Below are 12,601 nucleotides of genomic sequence, written 5' to 3' on the forward strand. Positions count from 1 at the left end.
TAGAGTTTCCTTTGAAGGGTGACATTAATGTTCCACTTTATCTTCTCTTCAGTTCGTTTCAATTCGAACATGGAAATATTAAACAATGTTATCAGTAAAGTGAATATGAAATGGTAAAACTTGATTCTCTTTCTGTGGCTTGTACCTACATTGACCAATATTACAATTAAGGAAATTACTAATGATCTGTTTGAACAGTAATCGACTTAATATTCGAATGAAATCTTATCAATAAACAATCCATAATCACTAGATACTTTCATGTAATCCAGTGAGATAGCCTCCAAATGTTCTGGTACGCCCGAGAGTGAGGACAGTCCGCTCTCCCTCTCGAAATACTCTCACATAGCCACATGTATATAGCCTCTACCAGGGAAGTCTTAGTCACTGCCTTCTCACACCACGGGTGTTGTTTACGAAATTGAGAGGAAGAAAAGCAAATGTCCGGCGCTTTAACTGGGTTGGTGGACATGGAAAGTTCACCTAAGGGAATTTGGAAAACTGAGTCCGAACCAATGGTGCACATGGGCTCTCCAGTATCCTGAGGGAACAAGTGGTGTATGAATCAATCGTTGATCACTGGCTATCATGGGACTGTATCTCCTCACGATGCTCCACTGTCCTGTGGATCAGATCTTTAGGTCACAGGCTTCGGGTGTGATCCCCTAATAAAACCATCTTTTTCAGTTTGGGCACCTGGGCAGTATCACAGCCCTCACACGAATCGAGTAAGATTTGTGCGGCGCATATATATCTGGTGCTTCCTTGTACCAATATTTATGTGTTTAAATAAATAAATAAATCCAGTGTGTAATGATGATAGAGTCATATGGATCCAATTGAGATATAAACCTTCGAAAGTTATACTGGTAGACAGATATGACCAAAATATGATTTAATCCATAGAATCAAATAGACAACACAAACTGAAGAAATGTTATTTACGTTATTACTGTGAAATGTGAATAGATCTGGATTGTTTTTAATTAAAATTCATAAGGAAAAATTAAGCAAGCACTAAATTGAACAAAGCTTATGACTTCAGGCAATATCGAGTTAATCCGCACAGGATGTACATAAGCCAACAAGAGACTGATCAATTACAGTCCTAAATAACAATGGAAAGATACAAGTAAACAACACCAAGTGAATATAACTTCACCTCATTGCACAAGCAGGTGGCTATCAGGACTCAGTAGCTGAGTGGATAACGCGATGGTGTTTGAAGCGAACGGTACTGGGTGCAAGTCCCAGAGTGCAGGTACATCCAGCTGACGAGTCCCAAACAGGACGAAACGCGCGTCCTGTATTCCACTGCTAGATCTTATCCATCTTTGCTTATTCAGGTCACTGTTCTACTTTACTGATTAATACTCACCAATCAGGTTATTAATTAAGAACTACAGAGTGTGTAGGTGCTTAAATGTTTTTCATTCTGTCGTTAGTTTTTAACTTACTCAATTGGTTACAATAACTTTTACTCATGAATTCTTTCTAACTATAGTCTTCAAATAAAATGAGAACAACAAATTGTAGTTTCGAATTAACGAATACCACAATTACACCTGATGTAATACGTTTACAAAAAATTAAGAATGCATGTGTCAATTTACCAAATACCATCGATTTGGTTGATTTAGTTGCTGGAGTAACAATATCTGATGGAGAACATTTAAAAATTGGTCAGTTAAGGGTAAGTAGTTTTTCTTGTATTCTGATTGAACTGACACTTAGTGTAAGTAGTTCTTACAAATGAACTCAGCGTTGAACAAAGCTGAAAACAACAAAACTATCTACCTAGTAAGCAAGGATGGATAGTGGCTAGCAGTGGAATCCAGTTTGACGCGCGACACTTCGTCCTATTTGGGACTCGTCAGTTGGATGTACCTTCATCTCAGAGTTGATGTTCACTCTGGGACTCGAACCCAGTACCTTAGTAATTGAGTGTTACTTTTGCACTTGTTTAATATTCCTTAAACTATTGCATTTCACTAGACTTGAACTGATAAAGAATGAGGTCAAGAGGAAACGAAGATGATATTTTATACATATGGAATTACAAAATATACTGTAGCAAAAAGACAACACCATTGCCTTTAAAAGGCAATGAGTAGGACTTTCCTGACAGTGTCTTTATACACGAAACCATATAACAACATTTCGAGAGGAAGGTCGGACTTTCCTGACCATCGGCCTTATCAGAGCATTTTTCCTGTTATAAAACATGAGTTATGCATATCCTTCCTGTGAACATTTGTCAAACGTCTATCATGATAATTAATCGTGAATTCAAGTACTTTTTATAAAATTAATTTGTAGTTGAATTCATGAGTCAATTGAAGCTAGACCACCATGGAAAACCTGGAAGCACTGGACGGCCATTTTGTACAATTATAGGACTCCTCAGCAGTGCGCGGGATCGTGGATGACTCATGATTTCAACTATGAAAAATTCTGAAATCTCCACAAAACTCCCTCTGAAATTAATTTGCTTAAAATTTTCTGATATTTTATCTGTTCATAACTGATTTGTTTTATAAAGGATTTCATCAATGATCAGTGATCACAATCATTAACATGATCTTGATTATTGTCACCCAAAAAAAAATCGATATTGTTTTTCGGGAGGAAATAAATTGAAAGCATCGATTTTAAATAAATCAAACTTTCAAATGAATCGATATTACTTTTGAGATGGTGGAGAAGATTTGTAGCTCAGGTGGATGCTTCGGGTACTTCTACCCGAAATTTGTGCTGATGATGTCATTCAGAAGGACGATGAAAGCTCCACGACCAAACCATCCAGCTCAGAGAACAAACCAACATCAGAATCGATATTACGTCTAAAAAAACTCTTGTGCTGCATAAATATTTACAACTTATCGATTTCAATACCCCAGAAATATTTGGGAACGATAAACTAAATTAAAACATGCTAATCACTCGAACAACAATGTCGAAGTCATAGTGTAACCTGCGGATCCTGGATTTGATCCCACCATAAATGCTATAGCATTCCAGATCATCACAACTATAGGAAATCAAATGATTCAACCGCAGTAAAAAGTTGGATGAAATGATCATTATTATCTCATGTGACGAGCTAATTGGACTGATTTGGTTGGAGCAGTAGATGTTCAAGACTCTACTTTTTTCTGACGCTGGAGCATACTAAGACCAAAGTCTGCGAAATGAAGTCCTAGATTTAGCCACTCTGTTGAATGTAGTGAAGTCTGTTATAAATAAAATTACTCTTACTTGTAACCAAGATATCTGATGAAACTGTCTACGAATCGAAAGAAATAGGAGTTAGCAACAGTCTAGTAATAAATGGAGTAACGATTTACAGAAAGATTAGTTTCAAGATATTGTTACTTGTGGTCATATTTTCTGTTAGTTATAACAGCCATTATCTATGTCTAACTTAAAATTTATTTTGACGTTAGACAGTCGAAGGCTATTACCAGTAATCTCAAAGACATAAGTTATGTTGGAGCTCATCACCAAAATGTAGCCATAGTGCTGAAACAAATGATCCTTCTCTATTCCCTAAAATGTTATGTGTTTCATCACTTCGCAACAAAGTTAGTGATTTTTCATAGTTGAAATCATGAGTCGATTGAAATTAGACCACCATGGTAACCTGGAATCACTCGACGGCCGTTTCGTCCTTGTCTGGGAGTCCTCAAGAGTGTGCATCCATGATCCCGCCTCGCGAGATCCGAACTCAGGACCTATCAGCCTCGCGTGCCAGTGTTTAACCACTAGACCACTGAGCCGGTCGGCATCCAACGGTGTCATTGTCTAACTTCAACCAATCCACGATGTTTGAGCAATCGTTCACTGGTAGGTCCTGAGTTCGAATCTCGCGAGTGCGGGATCGTGGATGAGCACTGCTGGGGAGTCCCAGAATAGGACGAAACGGCAGTCTAGTGCTTCCAGGTTTTCCATGGTGGTCTAGCTTCAATTGACTCAAGATTTCAAATATGAAAAGTCCTAAAATCTCCACAAAACCCCTTCTGACTAACGAGTGTTATTGAACACGACATTATAAAATCCTTACAGTTGATTGACTTTCCTCATTTAAATAAATTTTAAAACTGATTAATATTATATAACATAATTAATATTTTAATAGTTGAATCCATGATCTTGCATACTAGTGACTAGCTTCAAGATGAATTTTATGGAGTTCTAGTAAGATGTCGTGACCAGTGGATTTCAGTTCGTGTCAGGTGGAGACAAATATCCATCCCAGACAATGGATGAAGAGTTATAATTCAACACCGTTAGACGCAGGCTCAATGATCTAGAGATTAAACGCGAGAAAGAAGGTTCTGAGTTTGATTACCCCGTAAGGGATCGTTGATGCTCACTGCTGACGAGTCTCATGCTAGAATGAAACGGCAGTCCAATGCTTCAATGGTTGTCTAGCTTAGATCGATTCTCACAAATCCTCATTCTGATAATAATCAATATTCTTATACCTTTGATACCATGTTTTTTTAATATATTTATTCATTTTTATATTATAATCGTAGAATGAACAGTTCACGTATATTTTGAATACAAACTGGAATGATCTCGATGAAATTCCACCAGTCAAAGCAAATTAAAATGATGAACCATAATGATTTATATCTTCAAAGTATTTCTTTACATGAATCATTTACAAACTACACACCAATACACATTGATATATTCAAATTGATTGATCTTTCTGTTTTATTTGTGATGATGGGGATCGGGAATTGGTGAAGAGGATGAAGTAGTAGTAGAATTGGGTTGAAAGGAAGCACAAAGGGATTAAACTGGAATGTAACTTTGTTGATGATTGAATTTGATTAATACCGATAGATTCCAGGTTAGTAGTCTACAGGTTAAGTATTTGCATGTGAAACTGAAGGTCCTAGGTTGAAGTGTCCCATATGAGAGATCATGGATGTACACTTCTAAGGAGTCTTATGATAAGATGAAATGGGCATCCAGAGCTTCCAGGTATTAATTGGTTGATTACTTCATGGTTTCAGTGAATTGAGTGAAATGAAATGTAGATTTCGAGGTTGTGATTGTTATATGGTTTAAGAGTAATCAAACCATAATGTAAGATTCATGTTTCATCCTATTCCGAACTCATCAGCTAGATGTATTTGTGCCTATGTTGGTATTTTCACAGAGACTTCAACCCAGTACCTTTTGCTGAGAATACCTAAAGTGATATTCATTGAGTAGCTGAGTCCAGTTTGCTACTGGGTTATGAAATGGGCATGATTTTTCAGTCATACTTGAACAGTCCTCTTATCAATATTGATAACTGAATTTTAATTAGTCTACTGCATTAGCAACGTGTAACGTTACAGCTATGTTAGGGTATAAGATATACAACTCCTCAATGATTGATCAATATCTGGTCCTCTGTATAGACAACGGGATAAGTCAAATACTTACTAATATTGATCCTACCGATGTGCTATAATAGTTTTATGTCTTGACCCTAAGATAAAGTTCGTCTTCTTTGATAGAGGTTTTGTAACAGGGTTTACCAAAGAAATGTGTATACCTCGTTAAGGCTTTGTACTTGAACAATATTGGTCATATAAGAGTTTACGACGAAATGTCATTGAAACTAATAACATCAACCTGTGTTTATTGAGGCTGTTGATTTACCCTATTTTATTTAACCTCTTTACAGACGTTCTTTGAAAAATAAAATCCTCTACTCACAATTGATTGATCACTGAGTGGTGATCAATGTCATGCGTGTCAAGTACTTCTTAGTGGTGATCGAATGCTATCGATCACCATCCAGTGATCAATCAATTGTGACTACATCTCAGTCCTACAGCAGGTCGTTTGCGGCCCAAATAGCTCAGTGGTGGCGTCGCTGACTGTGAAGCTGAGTGACACGTGATCGAATCCATACTGACGAGTGCCAAGTAGCACGAAGCCCGAGTCCAGAGTTTCCTGTTGACCACCTCCAACCACCATCTGAAAATCCTCTTCCAACTTTTAGAGCGTTATCTGCTACCAGAGGATTCATTTCTCACCTTTGACTACAAGAATGATATAGTTTTCTTTGGTGATGGTGTTCGGGCATGAACACATAGGAATGCCACTAAGAGTAATCAAACCGAGACACAGCATTAGTCCATGAAATCACTGACTGTTCATGTGGGTCATATTGACAACTTTAGATTATCATAACTAGTATCTAAAGACACGCTAATGTGATCAGTAAGCTGTCAGATCCACTCTTTGTCACTCCTTCGATCTTGACCTTCTGAAATAATACCTTATGTTCTGTGAATCAACCATTTTGTCTCGAATTATTTTTTTATCTGTAATCTCGTTTGCTATAATTGAAACTAGTGCTTCTTAGAATAGCCTAAGTCATCTGGTTAATTTTATGTCCCCCTATTGATGTAGTGTCTGAACTTGTGTGTGTCTAAATATGTCAAGTTGGGGGGGGGGCTAGAAATTCCTGTCGATAAATGAATAGGGTTAATTTCAATAGCATTACATAGTAAATATAGACATTTACAATCGGGAAAAACGAAACAGAGAGCACAGAATAAAAGGAGTAAACATGACTGCGATACTTACTTACTTACTTACTTACGCCTGTTACTCCCAATGGAGCATAAGCCGCCAATCAGCTTTATCCAACACACTCTGTCCTGGGCCTTCCTTTCTAGTTCTATCCAACTTCTGTTCATTCTTCTCATATCTGTCTCCTTTTCTCGGCTTAATGTATTCTCTGGTCTTCCTCTTCTACTTTGGCCTTCAGGATTTCATGTGAGGGCTTGTCTTGTGACGCAGTTGGGTGACTTCCTCAAGGTGTATCCTATCTACTTCCATCGCTTCTTCCTGATTTCTTCCTCCTCTGGAATCTGGTTAGTTGTCTCTCACAGTAACTTGTTGCTGATAGTGTCTGGTCAACGGATCCGAAGTATTTTGCATAGACAACTGTTAATAAACACCTGTATCTTCTGGATGATGGCTTTCATAGTTCTCCACGTCTCCGCCCCGTACAGTAGAACTATCTTGACATTTGTCAAGACGCTAACCATAAAAATGACTCCAATAGATTTGCCATAATATAGTTAATAAGCTCTTTTATCACCTATAGCTTTGGATAGATTTTTTTAAAATTAGTTGAATAAACCAAAGTAGTTTCGGTGTAAAGCAGCTGACGAAGGTAATTATACTCATTAAAAACAATAATCTGAAAATTTAATAACCCTATAATTTCATTGGTGAATTGGCATGTAGTCATGGCTACATGTAATTTCAAGGCCATTTAGGAGTACAGGTAACAATTAATGTAGCGAACAAATGAAAAAAAATGTAATTTTATTTCAAAGACAGAATGCATCAATCGGTTACAGAGTCTCGAAAATTTACTTAAAAGAAGACGTGACCTATCCCTTTCTATATGGAACTATGAATACTGTAACTAGGGTCTTCCTCATATTGGATTGTAACAGTGAATGTGAAAGGTAGTCTATTTCATGTTTTGAGGAAACGATTAAATTCAGTTGAGATTTACTCCTCCATAAATGGTCAAGCCCAGACTTAATGAGTGTACATTTATAGTTCAAGGGATAATCAATCTAAAGAATTGTAGTGCGTAAATTAACAGTGAACAGATTCCAACCCAAGTTTATGTTTTATAAGAACACTATTCAGAATAAAAATGCATTATTATTAGAAGGGGTTTTTGTGGAGATCTTAGTAATTTTATAGTTGAGATCATGAGTCAGTTAAAGCTAGACCACCATGGAAAACCTAAAAGCACTGGACGGCCGTTTCGCCTTATTGTGGGACTCCTCAGCAGTGTGCATCCATTATCCCGCCTTGCAAGATTTGAAACCAGGACCTATCAGTCTTGCGCCAGAGCACTTAACCGATAGACCATTGAGCCGGCATCCGAGAGGTAAATTCAGGAGTTTTAGTGAGAAGCAGTGACCAGTGGAGTTCAAACCACGTCTGTTGTGTGATAGGAACTCACTGAAGACAATTGATGAACGGTTACATACTGTTGTTTGTAAACGATTCATTTTGACTTATATCTGATCAACTTTTTGAATGATTCATTTAGATAAGATGATTGTAGAAACTGAAGAGATTTCATTGAAAAGTATATTCTTCATTCATATGAAATTGAGAATTACCTGGTGATTAAAATCTCTTTATTATTTGACAGCTGTGTCGAAACGAGCAACGAAGTCAAGTGAGGAAGACCAATTTATTGCTTAATGCACAATCACATAGCAAATTCATTTAGTATTGTTTGTTTGAATCTTCCCATCGATGTGTTAGGACTGCAACTGGTCAGTCTCTAATTGGCATATGTGTATACTGTGCGTAATGCCTCGATATAGCCTTAATTCAAGTGGCTATCAGGACTCAGTGGCCGAGTGGATAACATGATGGCGTTTGAAGCGAAAGGTACTGGGTTCGAGTCACAGAGTGAACATCAACTCTGAGATGCTGGTACATGCTGGTACATCCCCATTAGGACGAAAAGCGCATCAAACTGGATTGCACTGTTAGCCACTATTCATCTCTGCCTACCAATCACATAGTAATTTATTAAAATATGAAAATCATACATTATTTGAGCATCTTCTTTGATTTTTCTTTTATAAGCTTGATTGTTCTTTCATTTCTGTTGTTATCTTGATTACTTTCAGTTTTCTTCCCAATTCTCTTCATTTCATTCCTTTTAACTTTCAGTTTGTAGACATTTCACTTCCAATTGTTGTCACATACTACTTATATCTATCGAAATAAGTAGTATACATTACATTTTTGAATATTGTGCATCAAATGTGAATACTGAAGGTTCGTAGAATTCGATATCTCTCCAACTTTATAAGTAGCTTATAAAGTAATCATATGAATATAATTTTTTCTTTTAAACTGTCATATATACAGTCAGCAGAACCTTTATGCAAGAATTCATGCCCTCATTTATGAATTATTTGTACATGATCTTTATTGTTACTTTGATGATAGATACAAGTTCAATCAAATGAACCTTAATGACAATTCAACTTGCATTTTGTTCCTTACAATTATGTAATCACTTTTAATTGCTTAAGATTATTTCTTCATTTGTTCTATCGATCAATATTCTGTATTACGTAACTTATTTCACAGTTTATTCTTCTATAATTGAAATCATGAGTCAGTTGAAGCTAGATCACGATGGAAAACCTAAAAGCACTGGACGGCCATTTCGTCCAATTGTGGGACTTTTCAGCAGTGCGCACCCATTATCCCATCTTGAAGGTCTCGCACGCGAGATTATGGATGCGCACTGATACTGAGGAGTCCTACAATGGGACGAAACGTGCGTCAAACTGGATTCCACTACTAGCCACTATCCATCTTTGCTTATAATTATTTTGTACATTGTTTTCCCCTCAAAATAACTCTTGCATTCATATTGATTCAATTCAATTTGATCATGAATAAGTTTTATTCAGTTGATTGATAATTACTTGGATCCATTTTTATCGATCCAATTATTGATTACTTCAAAAAAAGGGGTCAAAGATCATATCTTATAAATGAATCCTATTCAATGATTTATTATATAATAGTTATATGACATTACATTTACATTTAGTTTATCTTACAAGGGAAATTACATAAATTCTGTTATTCGAGTGTCTCTCAGTGTACATCTCTTAGATTCAAAATAAGAATAACTTTTAATGAAACAATCAAAGTGAGTGATTTCTTATTTTCAGAAAGGAGATCATGAATCAATTGAAGCTAGACCACCATGAAAAACCCCATCTGATATGAATCAACATATGCCTACTAGTGACTGGCTTCAAGAGTTCTAGTGAGAAGCAGTGACCAGCGGAGTTTAACCAGGTGTGTTGTGAGATAGTAACTCACTGAAGACATAGGTGGATGTGTCACTCAATTTTGTGGTTTGGTTGATATTAAACATGAACACCATTGGATGCCAGTCAGATCAGTGGTCTAGTGGTTAAGCGCTCGCGCACGTGACTGGTAGATCCTGGGTTCGGATCTTGCGAGTTGGGGTCGTGGATGCGCACTGCCACTGAGGAGTCCCATAATAGAACGAAACGGCCGTCCAGTGCTTTCAGGTTTTCCATGGTGGTCTACCTTCAATTGATTCATGATCTCAACTATTAAAATTTCTTATTTTATTGAGTTTTTGTTTAATGATTTATATTCTGTTATAATCTTATTTCTGAATTGACTTCAAGTGTTGACATGGTAATATGATTCATAGGTGAAGTGATAAGGTATGTAGATGAATTTTGTCAGTGGGAAATGAAAACCTGGAAAATGATAGCTGACTATTGTAATTTCACAATCATTAAAATTAGTTGTAAGGGATTCATAAAGTTTATTCATCACTTATCGATGTTGTTTGGGATTTTGTTAGAGACCAGAAAGTATTGAACAGATGTTTCTCCTCAGTATAGAATTGCTTAGCAATACTTACTGACAGCTTCAAGTTCGCTCCGCGACTTGAAGAACTTGGGTTCGATCTCTGGTAAGGTCATAAATTGTAAACTGGGTAGAAGTCTCAACTCATGAAGATATTAGTGTCTAGTCTTCCCTAATTCATAGTGGTGCCCAAGGTTAGGTCAATCAGTGACTAATACTAAGTATAAATTATTAGGATCCTTGACTTTCAGATTAGAATTCCTCAAGTTCTCGTTCACAATACTTTTGTTCTCATATTGATTTTGCATACGATCCTGATGCACAGTTGAACCTTAATTAACCCTCGTTTATAAGCTCTATTTAAACTATATTTGAATTCGGAATTGTATGACTGACTTATTACGATATATACAAATCTGTTTACCCCGCTTATACCATAACACCGTTTTTCACTTGTACACTTCGATCAATATATTTGAATAACTCTAATCTGCAACAGGTCTATCTAAGCTTAAATAATTACTTGACAGTTTCCCCACGGTTATGACACTGGATAACCCTGGTTTGAATACTTCAACGAATATCAATTTCATTCATTGTTGTTTAACTGTGCCTTCCAGAAGTACTTCGTATAGTCACTCATTAGTACAAGCATAGTTGTCATAAATGATCTGTGCTAACGAATAATGTGAGTTATAGGGATTCGCTGACCAATCTCACAAGGAATTCAATTCTCTTGTAGATTGTTGTTAATGTACTTCGTCAAAACACGTGATTATATTCATTGGGGATTTGCATAACTCTTTTCCTTCTAATAGATGAATGAAATCTTCACAGCATCTATTGATGAGACACAGACTATCCAAAAATCAATCAACAACGTGGTAAATACTAGAAACCAACAACACCAAATCACTATGATAGATGAGCAGTCACTGAATTCTCTGCCTATCGGAATGAATCTATCCCAAGAAATTCTAAAACTGGTCATGTCTTTATATGCTTTGAAACTGCCAATTCATTCGATACACAAAGATAATAAAGCTACTCAGACTGAAGATCTAACAGATACATCACTTATCTCAGGTTATACTGGACTATCATCAAGATGTGTGAGTATTTCGCAAATGGCCGCCAGTATATTCAGTTCAGATACAAAAAATTCAATGAATGATAGTCAAGAAAATAAATCATGTCCATTTATTCGAGTTGTAACGCATAAAAATGGTATACTCGTTCATTTAGGCCAACTGATCAGTATATCTGAGGATCAGAGATCATTTATTATGCGCAATGTGATTAGTTTCGATCCGTTAAGAGTGAATGAACGAAAAATTTCAACATTAAAACCAGCGGAAATTCTTGCCCTCACTGAATCCAAACTTCAAAGTCAACATGGTAAAAGAGGAAATTTATTATCTGATTATTTACAAAATCATATGATGTTTAATGTTACAGAGAAGTAAGTTTGCAAGTTTTATTCTTTCTTGATGTGTGACACTTTGGTAAATTGTTGTTTTCTTTATATTAACTCTCGTTCCCGACCGTTGCTGCTACCCTGACGTGGTAGACGGGCTTGTCTATCGTGCTGAACCAATCGACCTATACTGGTTGGAATAATCGTTCCTCAAGGTCCTACCATGCCAGGCAGGTCGGTTGAAGAGCTGTAAGACTAAAAGCAGCAATCCCAAGATCCGAAGATGAAGTCGTACTGCCGACTATACAGAGGTGTGACAGCAGTAAGGTGTTTCCTTCAGACAACCAGCATAACAGCGACGCTGCCTCCCCACAAGGAGGGGTGGGGTTAGAAAAGGCTGATCCTAAAAATGCACACCTCTCCTTATCCCACGGATTTCCGTCTCCGGCGGTAAGGTCCTTTGAAGAACGGAGCTAACACGTCAAAAATCCCCCACAAGAAGGCCATGCGTGACCGGTGTCAAGCAGTTGTCCCTTGAGCACTGCGGTCACCCTCCCAGGTCGTTAAGACCAGCACTAATGCAACTTCCTTTTCAGGTCCCTCAAGAAATACCCTTCCACGGTGTGGGCAACCGGGAAGTGATATTAGCCCTCATACCCGTAACTGCACACGAGACCAAGTTGGTCACATTCAAATCCTTCCTACACCTCCTAATAACTCTCTTATCTCCACAACTAACCCTTC

At 37.1% G+C, this 12,601-nt stretch overlaps 1 protein-coding gene across 1 annotated transcript; it reads left to right on the plus strand.

The window, feature by feature from the left end:
• Positions 1 to 1,516: 1,516 nt before the first annotated feature.
• On the plus strand, positions 1,517 to 11,906 carry Smp_172980 (hypothetical protein; the record flags this gene model as incomplete). The annotated part of the gene is made up of 2 exons (XM_018792405.1): positions 1,517 to 1,693; positions 11,259 to 11,906. 2 exons carry the CDS (start codon positions 1,517 to 1,519, stop codon positions 11,904 to 11,906), a joined length of 825 nt encoding a protein of 274 aa, XP_018644018.1.
• Between the last annotated feature and the right edge of the window lie 695 nt (positions 11,907 to 12,601).

Source organism: Schistosoma mansoni, assembly GCF_000237925.1.
Source record: "Schistosoma mansoni, WGS project CABG00000000 data, supercontig 0304, strain Puerto Rico, whole genome shotgun sequence".
NCBI classification, from domain to species: Eukaryota; Metazoa; Platyhelminthes; class Trematoda; order Strigeidida; family Schistosomatidae; genus Schistosoma; species Schistosoma mansoni.